Here is a 19,331-nt window from a genome sequence, read left to right on the forward strand (position 1 = left end):
AGACTTGGTTCTATGGTAAGTCTTAAAGGGTTAATGTTTCCATTAGCACTGAGAACTGTGTTGGTTGTCATGGTTTCTGTCAGTTAGGAGCAATGGTTGATATTTAAAATAACATGGATACCAATGTTTTATCTTTTTACTGTCATTCTCTCTCTGTGCAGTAGAATCATAAATCTTTATCATAGTAAGTTACTGTTTTAGTCTTTCAGCCCTTCACCAAACTGTCTTCACATGATAAGAGCCTCTGTCCTGTAGACGACTGAAGGTAAGGAGCTCAAGACTGATGGGACAAGATGAAAAAATCAACCTGTTTCCTGCCTCTGGCCCTTATCCTGATGAATTTGGTAAAAAGAAACAATGCCTCAGAGTATCCATCAGTTATTCAGCTAATGTATGTGCAGAACAGTGTAATTAATGAGCCCTGCTGCACAGATCGTGTCTCTCTTGGACATATTTTCTACTATTCAGTTAACTTTGGATTTAAAAGTAAAATCAGAAATCTGAACTAAATGTAGAAGAATGTAACAAATGGTTTGTCAGTGTGAGGCAGAGTGATGAGGGAGCCCCATGCCAGAAAAAGCCAAACAGGGGGAAGGTGTATCTGTTCCGTCTTTTTACGTGCTTATAACTCTTGATTTTCTGCCACCTTTTTTCTCTCTGGTGTGGATTACTTGAAGCCAACTCGTGAGGATTAAAAGGATACTGTGTTTCTACTGAAAGATATGGTGGCTTACGATGAAGTGGGTAGCTTGGTGCCTATCAAACGGACTCTGCAAGTGACAGACTGCCAGAACCAGGCCAACAAGGAGTTAGAGGTGAGATGGCTGAAACTTTACTCTGTAAATGTTTGACCAGAGCTGCTGGAAATGAAGTCATAGTGTTATGATAGAATAACTGCACGACTAACCTCCCCTTCTGTTTTTGCCTCCTTCTGCAGGAACCCAGCAACAAGCACGTCCGTTCTCTCGGCAGGGTGACGTCGCTAGCCAACCTCATTTCTCCGGTAAAGAATGGGGTCTTCCGGCGCTTCGCCCAAACCATCAAGGTAAGCGCTCACGGCATCCAATGGAAACACAGCGCATTGGGGGGACAGGGACATCCCTTTCAACATGTCTGACATGTGGTGTTCTTTCTTTCTGAAGGCCTCTTTCTGGGGCGATGGCAAGTTGCCAGGCATGCCCCAGAAGCCTTGCAGCAAGGCAGCGGCCCCCACACCACCTAAAAGGAGGAACAGCACCTTATGGTCCGAGACATTAGACATCCACCAGAAAGGAACTTTCTCCACCAAAGAGATCAAGCGGCAAGAGGTGAGTCCAGGAGTCCAGACAGGGATGAATTCTACATGCTTGCTAGACTAGTTCACATGTCTTTGTGTCAAATGGTTTAAATTGGACTAGAAGCCATTCAGCCATCTTGGCTAAGCTCACTATGGTTTAGGCTACGATGTAATGACAACCTGATTTACATGTTTACTAAAAAAACATCTGTCTGTGCCTTCTCCCATTCCTCAGGCCATATTTGAGCTGTTTCGTGGAGAACAGCATCTGATTGAGGACCTGCAGCTTGCATGCAAGGTTTGTCATTTTAAAAGCTCTGAGGCAGCGGGAGTACATATAAAGCAAACAGATTAAATCAGTCTGGCAGGCTTTGAATGCAGCACAGCCAGGAGCTATAAAAAGACAGGGATTGTTCCTCTGTCTTTTTTTTTTTGTACCCCTAAAACTGTTGACCAAGATATTTTTAGTAGCCGCTCCCAAAGCTCTGCCCAGATATTACTGATCACTTTGCTCCATCCACAGGCGTACCACGACCCGATGCTGAAGCTGTCCATCATGTCAGAGGAGGAGCTTACTCACATTTTCGGCAACTTGGATGCCTACATCCCACTGCACGAGGACCTTCTGGCGCAGCTCTCCAAAGCCACGGGGCCAGACAGGACCGTGGGCCAGATTGGGCAAATTGTTATTAGCTGGGTAAGTGTCTTTGACTTTTTGAGCCATCAAAAGCTTTTACGCTAGTAAAACCGTATTTTGAATTAGCAGTTAGATAAAGAGTCCCTCCTTCCTTTGCAGCTGCCCAGGCTCAATGCCTACAAAGACTACTGCAGTAACCAGCTGGCAGCCAAGGCGCTGCTGGACCAGAAGAAGCAAGACCCACGTGTGCAGGACTTCCTGCAGCGGTGCCTCGAGTCACCTTTTAGTCGGAAACTGGACCTGTGGAGCTTCCTGGACATTCCCAGATCCCGCCTGGTCAAGTACCCCCTACTGCTCAAGGAAATCCTGAGACACACTCCAGCAGAACACCCCGATGCTGCCAGCCTGCAGGAAGCTGTAAGTCCAGGAGACAAACTGGTTCAACACACTGATCCATCATAGTGCCTCTCCCATGTAATAATTAGGCTGCTTGTGTGTTCAGATCACTGTCATCCAGGGAGTTTTGTCTGACATCAACAAGAAGAAAGGGGAGTCCGAGTGCCAGTACTACATCGACAAGCTGGAGTATCTGGACGACAGGCAGAGGGACGCTCGCATCGAACGGTGCAAGAGTCTTCTGTGTCACGGGGAGCTGCGCAACAAGAGCGGCACGGTGAGCACAGCGCACACTTCCAAGTTGTCCTTCGGTGCTTCTCTTTGCATGTTAACACGAGGCTGCCGTCCCACATGAGGCGGGCTATGTGCTCAGATGATGCTCTGGTTTGAAAGTTTCTGTTTTTCCTGGAAATTCTTTCAGAAGCTGCACGTGTTCCTGTTCACCGACCTGCTGATCCTGACCCGCCCCGTCACCAGGAACGAGCGCCAGTGCTTCCAGGTGTACCGGCAGCCAATCGCAGTGCAGGATCTGGTGCTGGAGGACCTGCAAGATGGCGATGTCAGAATGGGCGGCTTTTTCAGAGGAGCCTTCAGCAAAGGTAAGGCTCGTCCCAGAAAGTGTCCGCTAGTAGCCTGAGCAGCACTTTGCCCCCGTTCCTAATGACGCTCTCTGCTTTCTCTGCAGCCAAGAACATTTTCCGGGTACGTTCCCAAGACCCGAGCCAGGCACAGTCACACACTCTGCAGGTCAACGACGTCTTCCACAAGCAGCAGTGGCTCAACTGCCTCCGTAGTGCCATTGCCGTCCACCGGCCTCTGAGCGAGCCCTCCAGCCCCAGCCCGCCTACAGGCAGCGTCCGTTCCAAGCGCCGCCCTTCCTCCGTTTCTGCCATCATCCACATGGAGGAAGCAGACGAGAACTACCCGCAGCCAGGCTCTCAGTCGGCCCCCGCCTCACTGTGCAACAGCCCCACCACTGCGTCCCCTTCGCCTCGCTCCCCGCCATCGTCCACGACGTCCGTGTCATCGACGTCATCCTCACCCACGACACATAAAACCAAAAAGGACAAGAAGGCTCTGTGTTCTTTAGGGAAGAGAAAAGAGACGATGGTGTGAGGTGGAGCGTTGGTAGAGAACGTGGATGGACCTCTTTGTTTTTCCTGTACATAAAACAGCACAGCACATTTATGAGTGTCTGCGTGTTATTACAGCAGTGTTCTGTTACTGTCCTCCTTGGCAGCTATTTACCTTACTCCTCCATCCAAGTGCATCCCATAGAGACACAGTATTCTGGAGGGGGGTGCACGTGGTTCAGCTCTAAAAGGGAAGCATGACAAGAAGTAAACCCACGGTTCACACTCGGTGTGGCCAGTTTGCTGAGTTCTTGAAGAAAGAGTTGGTGCATCAGATCCTGTTTACTATAAAGTTCATATTTAAACATTCTTTTAGACCTTTCTTTGGGGGATAATACACTTTATATTTTCAGATCTATCCTAGTATTGTTTTAGGTATTGTAAAGCAGCAGAGTTTTAGCTGTTAGGGCAGGTTTTTGAACATTTGCCGATGTCAAGGTGAAAGACAAAAAGCCGACCCCTAAAAAGGTGAGGTGTACCACACAAACAGATTTCTGTCATAGTTGGGTTTTTAGACTGAGCAGAAGATGTCTTATTTTTATACATTCCTTAAATAACAGATGCTAGAAGCCAGATATTATTTTATTTTATTTACTACAGAGGCATTAATTTCATTCCAGAACAGATGATATGTCAGCAAAAAACCGTGATGAACTCATATCGCAGACGAGATGATGAGTTTTGTTTAAGACAAAATTTTGAACTGAGCCACGTTGGTTTCTTAAAAAGCTGATTCCTGAGAATGAGGCGGATCACTTTTCAGTGTAGGACCTTGCATGGAGCTTTAGTTATGGACGCCGCTTGCACCTGAAGAGGCGGCATGATGTATGCAACTGTCCCGAGGGATGGGACTGAGCGACGATGAAAGTTGTTGAAGGCAGAAGAGAACGAAGACGAAAACGTTTAGGAAGTGAAACGCTCAGTGTGACATGTGTAACTCCCATCAACAGTATTTCCTGCTTCCCATTTGAAACCTTTCTGGGTAAACTGAAAAAGATTGTGCGGAGGCCTCATAAACCTGTGGAACAAATTGTCAAGCGCGTCTATGAGACGCAAAGTATTCAGAAGAAAAGAGAGGATGTCTGTTCCCTCTCCTCTTAAACGGCTTCATAAGTCTGGACCAATAACAAGTGATCTTGGAACTTTTAAGCAGTACAGAAAATACACTGATGGACAGACATGTGTTTCTTGCTCCATGGGAGATAACTGTTTCAATGTAGGGGGAACAATTCTTATTGTGGCAAACATTTTACAGGATTGCCAAGTTGTCAAAGCACTGTGTCAGGTCTTTGAAAACTGTAATGCCTTTTTCAGCTATCCATTGGCCTCAACATGCCTTGGAATTTACTTTGTTTCAAATCTGTCTAAACAAATGAATCTTGTATTACTTGATGAATTAAAACAGAAAATGGTGCTTTTGCCACTGAAGTCTGGATATGTGGCATTGCCACTGCTGTACTAGTTGGCTTCTTTTTGCTTTCTCACCAGCATGCTACCATTTGCAGTTGTTGATTTTCTGGATGGTGGAGGTGCATCCATAATTCCTTGCAAGTGGTTTACAGGACCAGCGGAAGATTCTTGTTTCTGGCCACCAGGGAGAGTCAATATCAATAAGGATGGAGTTACTCCAGATGCAAACTGGTCACAGTACAGAGTTCGCATCTTGGGGAAAGCTGGTAAGAAGCATTTTTGTTTATTGCTACCAAATATTCTGTCATTAAAGACAGAACAAAAAATTTCCCTGTAATTTCACTAACAACATTTTGTTGATGTATGTCAAAAATTTACAGAAAACTATGAAAATCCCAGGGTGAAACTGCGGAGGTCTGAAGCAACCTCTGATCTGCAGACTGAGTCAGATTCTGGAAGCAGATTGGGAAAAGGGAAGCGGAAAAGGAGGTAATTATGTGTCTTAAAAACGCCTTAAAAGCAACAATTTATTGTGGTGATTATAGGAAAAACAAAAACAAGCTGACAGTATCTTTAGCAGACCATTGCTGCTCACCAGATTTAGATATGATCTTAAAATAGCACTTTGTAACTTTTTGACTTTTAAAAATCAGTTTTAGACTCCTTTTGATGCTGGACTGTACATTAATGTTTTTAGTTTGTAGGACTAACCAGTAACTAAATTGTTTGTGGGGTTTTTTAATATTTTTTTTCATTTTAAGGCCAGTGATCCAGGGCAGCACGGTGGCACGGTGGTTAGCACTGTTGCCGCACAGCAAGAAGGTCCTGAGTTCAATTCCACCATCATGCCGGGGTCTTTCTGTGTGGAGTTTGCATGTTCTCCCCGTGTCTGCGTGGGTTCCCTCCGGGTACTCCGGCTTCCTCCCACTGTCCAAAGACATGCAGCTTGTGGGGATAGGTTAATTGGATAATCCAAATTGCCACTAGGTGTGAATGTGAGTATGAATGGTTGTCTGTCCTTGTGTGTTAGCCCTGCGACAGACTGGCGACCTGTCCAGGGTGTACCCCGCCTCTCGCCCTATGACAGCTGGGATTGGCTCCAGCAGCCCCCACGACCCTGAAAAGGATAAGCGGAAGCGAATGAATGGATGGATGATCCAGTTAAGCTCGGATGAGGATTGGGACAACGCTGCAGAACAGCCAGAGACCTCATCACCATCAGCAATGGAGAATAGACATTCAAGTGAAACTCCCCACCAGAACGTCACTCATCCATTTGTTCAGCTACCACCACCCTCAACTCCTTCACCTGTGGTTTCACAACCAGTTCCAAGACAACTTGTACAAGCCACCAATACCAGCATGTTTGTACGTGTTCTAACCCTCCTGGAAGACATTAAGGAGACTCAGAGGATCCACAGTCGAATGCTACAGTCTCTCCTCAGTGCAATGAAGTAGTGGAAGGTGAGCTCCACAAAAGTTGCTGTTTTTGATAATAAAATAGATAAAATAAAAGAAGTGATGTCATTTTCGCGGAAATGTAGTTTTTTTTTTTTTTTTTTTACCATCAGGGCCTCATGAGCTTATACTGGTGTTTTTAAAAGTTATCTTTGACTTTATGACTTTCGGTGTCGTTTCTGGGATGCTTAGGACTCATATTGCACTGCTGGAAATAGTTTATTTTGATGCATATGCTGCTTTTTTGCAAATTTTCAGTATAATATTTATTTTCGTTTTTCCTGCAGTATATAAAAATTGGTGTATTTCAAAAATAAAACTATGAAGACACTCAAAATAAATTTCCTGTGGTGGGAAACTATTTTGTGCAACTTTTTTGTATTTACAGTTTTGAGGGATAAGCCTCTTAAATTTCTCTAACTAGAAAGACATGCAGCTTGTGGGGATAGGTTAATTGATTAATCCAAATTGTCACTAGGTGTGAATGTGAGTGTGAATGGTTGTCTGTCCTTGTGTGTTAGCCCTGCGACAGACTGGCGACCTGTCCAGGGTGTACCCCGCCTTTCGCCCTATGACAGCTGGGATAGGCTCCAGCGCCCCCCGTGACCCTGAAAAGGATAAGCGGAAGCGAATGAATGGATGGATGGATGGATGATCCAGTTAAGCTCGGATGAGGATTGGGACAACGCTGCAGAACAGCCAGAGACCTCATCACCATCAGCAATGGAGAATAGACATTCAAGTGAAACTCCCCACCAGAACGTCACTCATCCATTTGTTCAGCTACCACCACCCTCAACTCCTTCACCTGTGGTTTCACAACCAGTTCCAAGACAACTTGTACAAGCCACCAATACCAGCATGTTTGTACGTGTTCTAACCCTCCTGGAAGACATTAATGATAAATATATGTGTTGGTGTAAAAAGCAACAACAATTTCATTGAGGAAGGAAAGTAAGGTAGGGATGGTAAATGGCCTGTATTTGTATAGCGCTTTACTAGTCCCTAAGGACCCCAAAGCGCTTTACATATCCAGTCATCCAGCCATTCACACACACATTGACACACTGGTGATGGCAGCTACATTGTAGCCACAGCCACCCTGGGGCGCACTGACAGAGGCGAGGCTGCCGGACACTGGCGCCACCGGGCCCTCTGACCACCACCAGTAGGCAACGGGTGAAGTGTCTTGCCCAAGGACACAACAACCGAGACTGTCTGAGCCGGGGCTCGAACCGGCAACCTTCCGATTACAAGGCAAACTCCCAACTCTTGAGCCACGATCGCCCGGCTCTAAGGAGAAATAATAACAGTGACAGTGAGCTATCAACTCAATGATTTGTTGACAAGAATATCACCACAAATACCTTTTGTGTGGCTGTGATTATAGCCATGGTTACCTGTATCAACATTTGAACCTTACCTACAACTCACACACAACTCTGTCTAAAAATGGAATTTTAGTTAACGCCTTCTCTCAAACTGAAGAAAATGAAGGTTGAAGAAATAATGATGGTAAAATAAAATACTGTACTCTCAGAGACATTTGTAACACAAACATCTCCCTCCTTAGGTCTTTTGTGATCACAATAGAAAGTAAAACACAAATTTAATAAGGTTAGTTGTGCTTGAGATTTGCATCACTTCATATAAGCAACATGCAACCTGTTGATTCTGCAATAAAAGTCCTTTTTGCATGGCAGACTACATTTCATATCCCTTGTTGCTGGTTCACAGATGCCACAGTAGGTTGCAGAAAGAGCCACCTCCACAGGCGACTACAGACTGCCATTTGGGGTGCAACACCGCCACCTCGTGTCCCTCTTAGCAGCTACACCCACCCATTGAGCGCTTAAACGGGCTTGGCGCTCAGAGGTGTGCAGCCTGCTGCCTTCTCTCAGTCTGAACAGAGCATTTTTTCTCCCGCAGACACCCGAGCTGGGAACTGATCTGTCCTCTCCAGAAACATCCTCTAGGAGATCCAAATCAGCAGTTTCCTCTTCTTAAAAGCCGTCTTGGTTTTCTCGTGTGATTGAAGAGCTGCGATTAAAAAAAAAGGAAACCTCCGTTCTTTAGTAGCTGCATCAGGTAAGACAATTTGCAATCAGTTTGAAAGAGAAACGCCTCATTTTACGACTTGGTGATGTGTTGCTGGGTTGTTGGGCGTGGGAATGTGTGGCTTGTGGGAATGAACAAAAGATGATGCACAGTGTGGATCGTTCCTGACTGCACCTGCTTCTAAATGAGTGTGTCTGCCATGGGTGTAAATACATGAAACACTTTTGCAAGGTGCTGGAAGATCAACAAGGCGAGGTTGATGTAGCAGTTCGGGGAGTAATGATCAAGCAGCGATGGTTGAAAGCATCATGACAGACGGAGCAGATGTTACTCAAACTGCGTGCATTTGGCGATGATCATGAGGCAAGCATGGATAGCCTATTTTCCTTTGGTTAGCTTAATATAACTTTCGATTTGAACAGTATTCCTCGGATTCATGCCATCCGCTGGCATTCAAATCAGTTTCATCACCATCAAAGAGCTGCTGAAGAGCTGGTGCCAGCTGAGCCACGGGATCTTTACCTTCCACAAGGAATCATTCAGGGGTTTTTTCGCGGGGGGTGGGGGGCAGTGACAAACTTTATGTGAAGCAGCTGCAGACATGCACTCTTGGACTTTTGTCCTTTTCCTTTTATGATGTCTGCAAGATGTCTGTCAGCTCAAGATGCTCTAGGTTTTGTCGTTCACGTTATCGAAACCTCACTTTAGGAGGAGCCATGATGTTTGCTTTCATGAGACGCAGACGGGAATTTGGACTCATCCTAATCTGTTTAGTATCCCTCACAGCCTGGACTCATGAATTCCTGGAACATTTTTAATAATAGATTGCTGAACAGATTCACTAGGTTGCAGCATTGATTTTTGTCTGTGCAAGGCTGTAAAGAGTCGCCTGATAAGAAACCAATTGGGGCATTTTTTTCTCTTATGAAGAAAATCTATAGCAATCATAGTAAATCCTAAAGTGGATAGTATATAAATATAGAAAATCCAAGATACTTGTATAGCAGCAGAATGATGACACAGACACTAAAGTGTTCACAAAGTGACAGTAAACTAAAACTGATTTATTATCATTGTTTAAGCTTTGTTAAGTCCAGTTTTTCCTAAAAGCTGTCCATGGATGAACTCCCTAATCATCTACATTTCATGTGTTACCATAAACCGCACCTCTTGCCATGCGAGACTCTGTGTTTGTTCCAGCGAATAATAACAGCTTCTTTATTGCCCTAATTGAATTACACACCCAAGTCAGACGCACCAATTATTTCCTTGATTGTGTAACAAGTGAGATGCTGCGGCATCTGGTATCCGCATCCCACAGGAGCGCTGTGAGGCCTGAACTGGCTGTGAGCCCGCTGATGGCCTTTAAACCCCCCCCCCCCCCCCCCCCTCGTTCAACCAGAAGCTGCAGAATTGAGAGGGGTAAGGATTTCTTCCCTTGGGAATACTAATAACCTTAGCAGACAGATTTGTCTGCGTCTTGTTCACTATCAACTCAGTAGGCAGGCGTGAGGTCGTGTCAGGACGCTGCAGTCATGTTGGGGCTAGATAGAGTCTGGTAGGGTGAATGGGGCTGCATAAGTAAGCGTTTTTATTAGCTCAAGAGAAATCCTTAACTCTGGTGAATCCTGCTCTAAAGAAGAGCCCACAGACTCTGGTTGCCAAAGGCCAGTGGTGTTTGGGAATATCTGTCCTTTTGGTTATTTGGAATGGTCACTACAAGCAATAATTGTTATCCATTTAGACAATGGACAGCACCCCTCCCCTATAATACAGGATGGGGGCTGGTCCCTATACCAGATGCCATAGGGCAAGATGCAGGGTACACCCTGGACGGGTCACCAGTCTGTCAAGAAGTACCCAGAGAGAATCCTCACAGTCACAACATCATAACTCTACACTGTTCACATGGGGGATTTGAACCCAGGCACTTGCTTGCTGTGAGGCAGCAGTACTAACCACTGTACCACTCTTTTTTAGCCTTTTTGCTTTGTATGAGAAAGAAAAGCAGCATATAGTTAGTGGTCTACACATTTGCCTGACATGTAAAAGATCTCTGGTTTGATGCCAGGAGGAGCCACCAATCCATTTGGGGTTGTATCAAGAAGGGCATCTGGTGTAAGAGATCTGCCAAATCAAACATGCAGGGGTACCTCCTGTGGTGATCTCTGTGAATAAGGGAGCAGCTGAAAACAGCTTCTTCTTTTTGACAAAGAGAAGGGAGGAAGTTGAAACCAGCAAATAAATAACTGGAACACAGCTTGTTTAATGAGGTAATCAGATAACTGCTGAAACTCAGTATATGCGCTCATCGCTATCTGTCGTGTGCTGTCATGCAGTGGAAGCTTAAACCTAGAAGTATCATTTCCTTTTGAATGATTCTGAAAACCGCTGATGGGCATTACTCCATTCATTCACGCTGGATCCAAACTTTTATCCAAGTAACTAACATGACTCCATTTGATTATTTAACCATGTTTGGTAAATTTCTCCTTGTTGGAACACAATAACACAACACAGCAATACCATGTTTTTACATTTGGAAAGACACAAACTCTTTTTAGTGGCTTTGTTGGTTTTGTATCAGATTTTATTTGCTCTGGTTTCTGTCTTTGTCTCAACCCCATTTAGATGTGGTCTTGGCTATAAACATCACTGGAGCTGCTCGTTGAACTGAGTTGTGTTTGCCTCTTGCGCTGCCTTTTGTCTTTTCGTCTCTGACATTTTTGGTTAGTTTTCTGCTTTCTGTTTGCAATGAATCCACTCTCTAACCAAACCACTTCCAGGTGTTTCTGTCCAAGTAATAAGGATGGATATTGAACCTCAAGACCATTTTTTGATGACTGAAATGTTTCCATCCAGTTGGTCAGAGTACTGAAAACCAAGTTTAGATATCTGGCCAGATTCAGAATCTGGAAATTTAGTGTACATCATTCCTGTTTAGAGAACTTTTAATATTTGGAAAAATGGTTTCTGTAAAATGAGTTAAAAGAGACAAAGGTTTGAAGCTCACATGGTGCTGGGACCACAAAAAAAGTAATAATAATTTTATATGTTCTCCGGTGGAATGAAGCCATGCGTTTTACATCTGTGTCTGCATTTTAAGTGCATGTTTAAAATGAGAAGGAGATGAGCACCAGGGTGGTTTGAGGTGCTGAGATGTGGAACAGGAACATGTCGGGCTGGTTTGGTTCATTGATGCTGTGTGTTAGGGGCAGCAGTGAACCCTGGGGACTCAACCCCTGTCTCCTGCTTTGGTCCTTCTGTTCAGCTCTCCATTATGACTGTCACTCTTATCATCAGCTAATTCCAGCTTCCTGCACGACTTTCATCATATTTTAATCTTTTCTTCTTCACTCTTTTTTAGCTTTCTTTCTCTAAGTATGCTTCCTGCCGCATAGAAGTAATAGCTTTCCTTCCCTTCTCCCGTCTCCTTCGATCTTTCCTCATTTCCCTTCCCTCATCTCTTCCTTCTCTTTCATGTCAAATCTTTCATTTTACAACTTCTTTTTTGTGCCCTTGGGTTGTGTCTGTGTGGGATCACGAGGGTAGCGTTTCACCAAGATCAATGACGGCTTAAGATATTTCATTTAAAGTGTCAGATTAAATTAGGTCTAACCGCGGCAGATGGGGGTTTAAAGGCCCCTGATAGAGAGCAGGGACATGCTCTCCCATCAGCATCGATTAGCTCCATTGTCATTTTTGGACGGAGACTCATGTGATTAATTGGACCTTAAGAAGTACCTGAAGGTATGTCATCAGATTTTACTTTGGGATTGAGATTTTTTTCTTCTTGAAAACTGACTAATCAGTTTCTGAGTTTCCTTCTTCCCTGTCATGCAGTTGTCATCTGAGTTACAGTGAATCTGGGTTAACTCATGAGTCTTTTCTGTGTAGAAACTACTTGCGGATGCTCAAAGTAAATCCACCGCAAAGCACATTTGACAATAGCAAAGACTCAAGAATTAAAGACTGTTGAAAAGAGGAGGAGAAAAGACTAAAGTGGCGTGTAATCAAAACACAGAGATGAGAAAGAGCAAAAAACAAACTGCTGCTTTTACTGTTTTGTAGAGAGGAGGAAGGCATGGGGAATAGGGAATAATAAGAGACAAAAAGCAGAGGTAGGGTAGGAGAGAGATTATTTGTCACCACTGACTGTTCAAGGCAGAGAGCCTCGTGGCACTGACGGCCTGTGGAGCTGCTCTTTGAGGATACTGGATGAACTTCTCGTGAGAGATGTAGGTTTGTGTCTCTGCAGCTATGAGCTGTGGATAAATTCTCCAGTGAAGGATTGGAAGGTTGTTGTGTGTATATGTCCACAGTAATGGTCATCAATATTATACTTTTATATATAAAGGAATCAAGGAACCGAAGGCCTTATCTAGAATCCAATGGTTTGTCTTTAGCCCGTGGGCTAATTTTATGGGAGCCCTGGTGTGACAAAAGGAGATCCAAATTTTTGAAAAGCCTGGAGATCAGCTGAACAAAAAAAAGAAGCAAATCATCTTTATCTGATACCTTCTTGTTCCTTCCCGATTGATGCCGATTGATTGCCTACACAGGGTTGTCTGATTTTTTTGCCCTAAAACTCTTCAGACTTTACCTTACAATATAAACGCCTTGAGTTAACTGTGGCTGTGAGTTGACACTATAGAAATAAAACTGAATTGAATTGAACGTCAGGTCTTGACTGAAAAAAACTTTGACTTCTGAGGTTGTAGCTGTAACGTGACTGTCAGCTGGACATCCTTCTTTGACTTTTTGGTGCAGTGGTCAGAACACAGGTTAGAAATTTAGATTGGGGGGCGGGGACTAATCTGTGTGAAAAATGGTGTTAGTATTGTAGAAGTAAGGGCAATTTGCAGACATTTCGGCTTATAATAGACGTGAAATTGCAGAACTGTGTGTGTGGGACATCAACTGAAGGTTCAATCTGTGATGTTTGTGGGTGCTGAAGTGTGGAAAAAATGTTCTGTTTTATAGGAGCTTATTTAACATACATTATATTGTGCAACATTTTTGCATCAAGAAGAGCTTTAAATGCTCCTACAATTGGCATTGTAAGAAGATAAAAAAAAGAAAGGACATTGCCAGCCCTTCTAACTGGATTAAAACTAGTGGAATTTTTGGGGAGCTGATTCCTAATTTAAAGTTTCTGGCCAGTTAGAACATGTAATATGAATGCTTAAGGTGAAGTAGAGCGCAGACATGGTTCTTATATGAAAATGATCAAGAAGCCAATTTTTCATCAGTCCTATTATGAAAGTATAATGAATAAAATGACAGGATTGGCTGAATTTACCCTGAAGTGACCTTGGATTCACACAGTAAGAAATTTTGAAGAATGGATTGCCTAATAGATAGAGCCTCTAGTCGAGTGTCTAGTCTGTTCGATAATACCAACCTGTCTCACAGCTGATCCAGTAACCCACATTTGTACAAGTACACAGGTACCTTGTTGGCACTTGACAGATCTTTTATTGCCTCATTCAGTATGTCTCTATTTTGACTTTTGGAGGTTCAGAGAAAGTTAGCACAGTGTGCGTTTCCATTTGAGTCTCTCACAATGCTACACATTGTCAACATGGAGCAGTTGAGTACAAACATGTTGTTTGACTTTAGGCCGACACTAGTGTACCTCACTCCTTTGTGAGTCAGCTGCTGCCACTGTAGAGGTTTTGCTTGTGACGTCATGTGCTCGTTGCTCTCCGCCATATTGGACGTGATAAGCGGTAGTGATCATGTTCAATCACTTATATGTAATATACATACAAATTATCACTACTTTTTTCACAATGCCTACATTGTGCTGTGTGATTGGATGCAGCAATCAATACTTTCCCGTTGAACACACAAGAATATAGAAAAAGTGGAAGAGAATGTAATTTTTCTGCCCGTTTCTCATGCCGACCACTTAGAATACTAATCAAGTGGAACCAGATAATCTTCCACGGCACACCTGATTATTTCTCACGGCACACCTGAGCAGCGGCACAGTGGTTTTAGTGTCCTAAAACTTGTAAACTACTGGTCCTTGCTATATGATGTACTTTTTGCTGCTATTAAAAGCTGTCTCCATCATTTTTCTGGCAAATATCCAGAAAATGAAACCAGCTGAGCTGAGACTGAGTTAGATGTTAATACAGTCTCGATCAAAAGTTTCAGTTTCAACCTGTTCCAGTTTAAGTGTTGTTTTCAATAAACTGCATGCTCAAAAAATGTTTTGTCTGACTCCCATTTCTTCTTGTTGAAGCTTTACTTGGAAACTAGCAAACTATGATTTTTTTTGCTATTTTTCAAGTGGTCTTAAACTTTTAATCGGGACTGTATATTACTTCTGTTAAAGAGTCCTGACAACAGGCGTGACTGTTGCCTTACATTTCTTCTGATTGGCAGGGCTGAAAGCACGCTCTTAACGTTGATGCCTAAAACAGCAGCAATGTGGCAAAAACAGGCTGCAGTTCAATGATTGCAATGAAAGAAAAAAATGAAAATGGGGCTTGAAGATTGAAGCTGGAAAGGGTGAGATAACAGAGTCCACATCTACTTCTCCTCTTGATATAAGTGTAACAGTGGGCCAAATGGGCCTTTTTCAGCCCTGACTCATGCTAATGCGTTAATATGAAACGCCGCCACTGCACACCACACAAATGGTGTGAATCTACATTTTTATGTCATTTGCTATAAGATTGATAACCCATTAGTCTGAGCATGGCAGGCTGAGCACAAGGTAAGGAGAAATATCCACACTTGGTTCTTATTTACATCAGGCCCATTCATCTCCCATCTCATTTTAAGCTGAGCTTGACATTGAAATGGGTGCGTATTAAGCACAGAGAGGGGAGACTTTGGTATGTATCATACCGTTTTTTTTTTTTTTGCTCCACCCAAGGAGTGAATCAGAAATGATGAATGGCATGGCAGTTTAATGATCTTGTAGTGGCAAGGCAAGTGCTGAAGCAGGCGCATTACACGCTAACTGCAGTGAGATGAAGATAGACTTTTGCCAGAACTGTGTAGCAGTCACATAAAAAGCCTCTTCGTCAATTAAAGGAATGATCTGTGGAGTAAAAGGCAATGGTAAAGGTCATACTTATTGGACTCTTTCTACATCCACATACAAAACATCTTTCCTCTCTTTTTCTTATTATGAATATGCACCAGTTCCAGAATTCACCACATTCACTGCGATGCCCTCAGGATTTATCACACCAAGCATGCTCTCGAGCGCACATATAGATCTGTAGACTTTCGAGGAAATTAAGGGGGTAATTTGCATTTTACAGGGCTCCTTTTGTTTCTGCGAGGCCCATATCTTCAAAATAAGCCACAATGATGTTCTCTCTAGGCACAGCTACCCCACATCACAGGCTCTTATCACGTGTCAGCTGGGAGGTTCAGTACCAATTACAATTACATCTCCATTTCGATCTTGCACTTGCCACTCTCTTTGCCATTTTTTACCCTAGCTGCATTGTTGTGCCATCTCTCTTTTTTTGTATGTAAAGGTATCAGAGCTTGGTCAAACACTAATCTGCCCTCGGTGCATTAGTCTGTTGCACGATACAACATGCCACTATGAGAGAATTAAATCCACTACATGCACCTTAGGAGTCTGCAGAGCACAGGCATCACTTTCAGTATTGTTTCTTGCAAGTTGTTTTTTTTTTTTGTCGGATAAGTAATTGGATTCACTTCTGGTCATCTCAACGTGTGTGTGTGATCCTACTTGCTTAACTAGAAGTGGCATACGTGTGCATGCGTGTCTTGGATGGTTTAGCCACAGCTACAGCCAGGGAATGTTGCTGACACGAATGGGAAGACCACCACTTTTGTATTCCTGTATAATAAATCAGCATTGCATCAATCATACCATCAAAGCGGTGGTGGGTTAGCGCTAGGGCTTATCTGCGGGTAAACTGAAGAAGGCTCGCATGAATCGTGAGTTTTTTGCAAGGTTATGTGAGTTCATCACATCTTATGCCACATGTCAGTGTCTCAGTGCACATTTCAAAGCGTGAGCTGCTCTGTATTTGCCAAAAGATGCAAACCACTCAGTCTCCATGAATACATTAGTAGCTGCAGGCTACATAGAAAATTACTGATCCCACTGCATGTAACAGGATCTTACTGCTGAATGTGAATACACATCAAGTCTGTAATATTGTATTTTATGCAATTGTAGTAAAGGCTAAAGGAAATGCATTCTGTCACTCATTGGAAAAGACTGATGGGAAAGTGATGTGCCCCGTGAAGGATTCCATATGTATTGGCTGCAAATTCTCCAATAATATAATAATGCATTCTCCAGATGCAATAAACTGATTTGTTTCCAAGCCATTGTTGGTTTGAGCTGGACAGAACCTTCTCTCTTTTGCAGTAGTTGTCCTATCCAGCTCCAGTAAAAAATAAGGTTGGTTTGTCTTTATTTAAAATTATGGTGAGTATACCTTTGAGATTCATTACAGTATACATTTACTTTGAAGTCACTAATCAGAGTAGCACAACGCAGTTGTGTGGTTGCAGAAAAAATAACTGGTGTAAATAGGAACTGACATGGAAAGACACGAGTCAGTCTTGGCTACCTTAATGCCACAATTATAGATCTGTCCCTAATACTTTATGGTATTTGGAGGGGAAAAATAATCTCAACTAGTAGCTGTCTCTATGTGTTATTGTGTTCTTATGGGTGGGTGTGCTCTATTCCTGCTAGCCAGTGCATCCACCTAAATATCTCTTTTCCACTGATGTAATGCCGGTGCTGCCGGTGTGTCCCTGCTGGTGGTGGTTGTGCTTTCTAAGAACCAGACCACATTTCGTGAACCCTTAGTGTAAAATGTAAAAAACAATGGCGGTGAACAAAAAAATTAAAGCCAGTCATCTGCCAGTCATTAGTGAATTTCTTGCAGCAGCGTGAGACAGTGTTTCCAACTTTGGGTCCAGCAATATTCATGAGTCATGCTAATGCTATTGTTTTTTGCTTTTTTTTCCAGTGGAAATGTGCGCACCAGTTGTGCTACCAGTTGTAGATTATAAACCTATTTTATTTGCAGGATTTACTAGTTTTGGAAGCAAGGCAGCGCAGTGGTTAGCACTGCCTCACCACAAGAAGATCCTGAGTTGGATTCCACCATCTGGCCGGGTGCTATTGGCCGAGGCCTTCCTGTGTGGAGCATGTTCTCCCCGTGTTTGCGTGGGATCTCCTGGGTACTCTGGCTTCCTCACACAGTCCAAAGACATGCAGTTAGTGGGGTTAGATAATTGGTGATTCTAAATTGCCTGGTGAATGTGAGTGCGAGCGGTTTTCTGTATTAGCCCTGCGACAATTTGGCAACCCAGACGCTCCTTCACCCTGATAAGTATAAGTGAAAGAGAATGAATTGGTGGACTGTATTATTTGACAATCTATTGGTATTGGCATTTCTAACAGCTGACTGGTGGCTGTAGCTCATTGGAGCAACTCTACTAATTGGAAGGTTGCACAAGAATCCTTGGGCAAGGCACTGAACCCAAAGTTGCTAAACTAAACGAGAACGAGAACAAAAGTTAGAACTAAAACACTAAGAAACTGGAAACGTGGAACACTGAAAGCAGTAACACGGGGAAACTTACACACATGCTAAGATAACTACTAAGAGGGAAAGGACTATAATCACTAAGAGCTAAAGAAAACCAAAACTATGAACAACAATAATCAAATAATATAATTACTGAGTTTGAAACACAAATACTGGGTTGCAGACCAGTACCGTGACAGTTAGCTGGCTTGACAAAACCTAAAACCCAGGTTGCAGATAGCAAGTGTTAGGACAGCGGTTATTAAGTTTTTCCCTTAAGCAGGGTTTCCTATTTCAGACTCTGTGCTCGCTCACATAAAAATGATCATTCTGTCATGTAACCACTGTTCCACATGAAATGATCCCCATGAATCCTGCCTGCTCCAGACGCATTATGAAAGGATGATAATAAAATGGCTGATTAAAAATACACAAAGAAGAATATTAACATTAACATAGTGTCAGAGTGTATTTTTGGTTGTAAGTGCCTACTTGTACTATCACAGATAGGGGCAGGTGTCAATAAGAATTTATTCTTCTTCCTGCTCCTTTTCATGCATGGAAACAGTGTTACTTTAATTGAAAGGAAGGTTGTGTATAGGAAATGAATTACTGCTATATCCATGTGTGAAAACATTAAAATGCAACACTGTTGCAGATAACACAAAGGTTAGAGCTGCAGAGAAGACAGATTTGAGTGTGTATGTATTACAGCTCTGAAACTTTAAAATCCATACATTTTGACATAAATGTTACTGTTCCTCAGCCTAATAAAGCAGATGCTGCAATTGCTTTAATTTGTTGGCAGATCAATGTGAAAAACATTTTAGTGCTAAACACGCATTCTTAAATGTTACAGTCCCATAAATGTGTGTTCTGTGTTTTAGTCGTGTTAGAATCAAGTACAACAACATTTATACATTTTCTGTGTCAACAAATTAATAGATGCACATTCCTATGACAATGCCCGGTTCATTCACTGGTTTTAGTAAGGTACGGCTTAATAACTTTATGTGGCCATTATACATTCTCTATAATTTCTTTAAAGTGCACTGTAAATACAACAGTCAGTGGTAACGTGGCACTTCTGACTGATTTGAAACTGAAATCTGGAAAATAATTTGCTCCCAACCAGGGTACGTGTTCAGCAATAAGTTTCCACAGTAATTTAGCCAGGTGAAGAAAGCCACTTTTTGCAAAACAGAAAATGAATTTGAATGAATAAATAAATAACAAACATAGGAAAACTTGTTTGTATTGCCGGTTTTAGCTGATATGTCATATTTTTAAATAACTAAATACCCATATCGATTTTTATCCTAAAAATCCAATAGGGGTTATATTATATTAGCTAAAGTTAAGTCTAACTGGTTCCTAATTTTGGAAGGTTGCTTGAAGCCATGTAC

General features: G+C 42.9%; 3 protein-coding genes across 3 annotated transcripts in view; all 3 read left to right on the forward strand.

Moving 5' to 3' along the window:
* Positions 1-218: 218 nt before the first annotated feature.
* Positions 219-4,015, forward strand: LOC147309465 (neuroepithelial cell-transforming gene 1 protein-like). Its single transcript, XM_086268604.1, has 9 exons — positions 219-815; positions 938-1,045; positions 1,143-1,307; positions 1,512-1,574; positions 1,800-1,973; positions 2,073-2,330; positions 2,416-2,586; positions 2,731-2,917; positions 2,995-4,015. The coding sequence occupies exons 1-9, from the start codon at positions 723-725 to the stop codon at positions 3,423-3,425; spliced, it is 1,650 nt and encodes a 549-aa protein (XP_086124730.1). The 5' UTR covers positions 219-722; the 3' UTR covers positions 3,426-4,015.
* A 916-nt stretch (positions 4,016-4,931) lies between these two features.
* On the forward strand, positions 4,932-6,369 carry LOC147309466 (uncharacterized). Its single transcript, XM_086270121.1, has 4 exons — positions 4,932-5,118; positions 5,233-5,341; positions 5,614-5,635; positions 6,014-6,369. The coding sequence occupies exons 1-4, from the start codon at positions 4,932-4,934 to the stop codon at positions 6,308-6,310; spliced, it is 615 nt and encodes a 204-aa protein (XP_086126247.1). The 3' UTR covers positions 6,311-6,369.
* A 1,878-nt stretch (positions 6,370-8,247) lies between these two features.
* The window catches only part of nav3 (neuron navigator 3), a 415,949-nt gene continuing 404,865 nt past the window's right edge, over positions 8,248-19,331 (forward strand). The window contains exon 1 of the mRNA XM_086270023.1: positions 8,248-8,398. The gene's annotated coding sequence lies outside the window, so the exon portion shown is untranslated. The remainder of the gene's footprint in view (positions 8,399-19,331) is intronic.

Source organism: Aulonocara sp. 'chitande type north' Nkhata Bay, linkage group LG17 (genome assembly GCF_057382095.1).
Source record: "Aulonocara sp. 'chitande type north' Nkhata Bay isolate Kocher_YH1m ecotype deep benthic linkage group LG17, A_spYH_male_GT1.1, whole genome shotgun sequence".
Taxonomy (NCBI): Eukaryota; Metazoa; Chordata; class Actinopteri; order Cichliformes; family Cichlidae; genus Aulonocara; species Aulonocara sp. 'chitande type north' Nkhata Bay.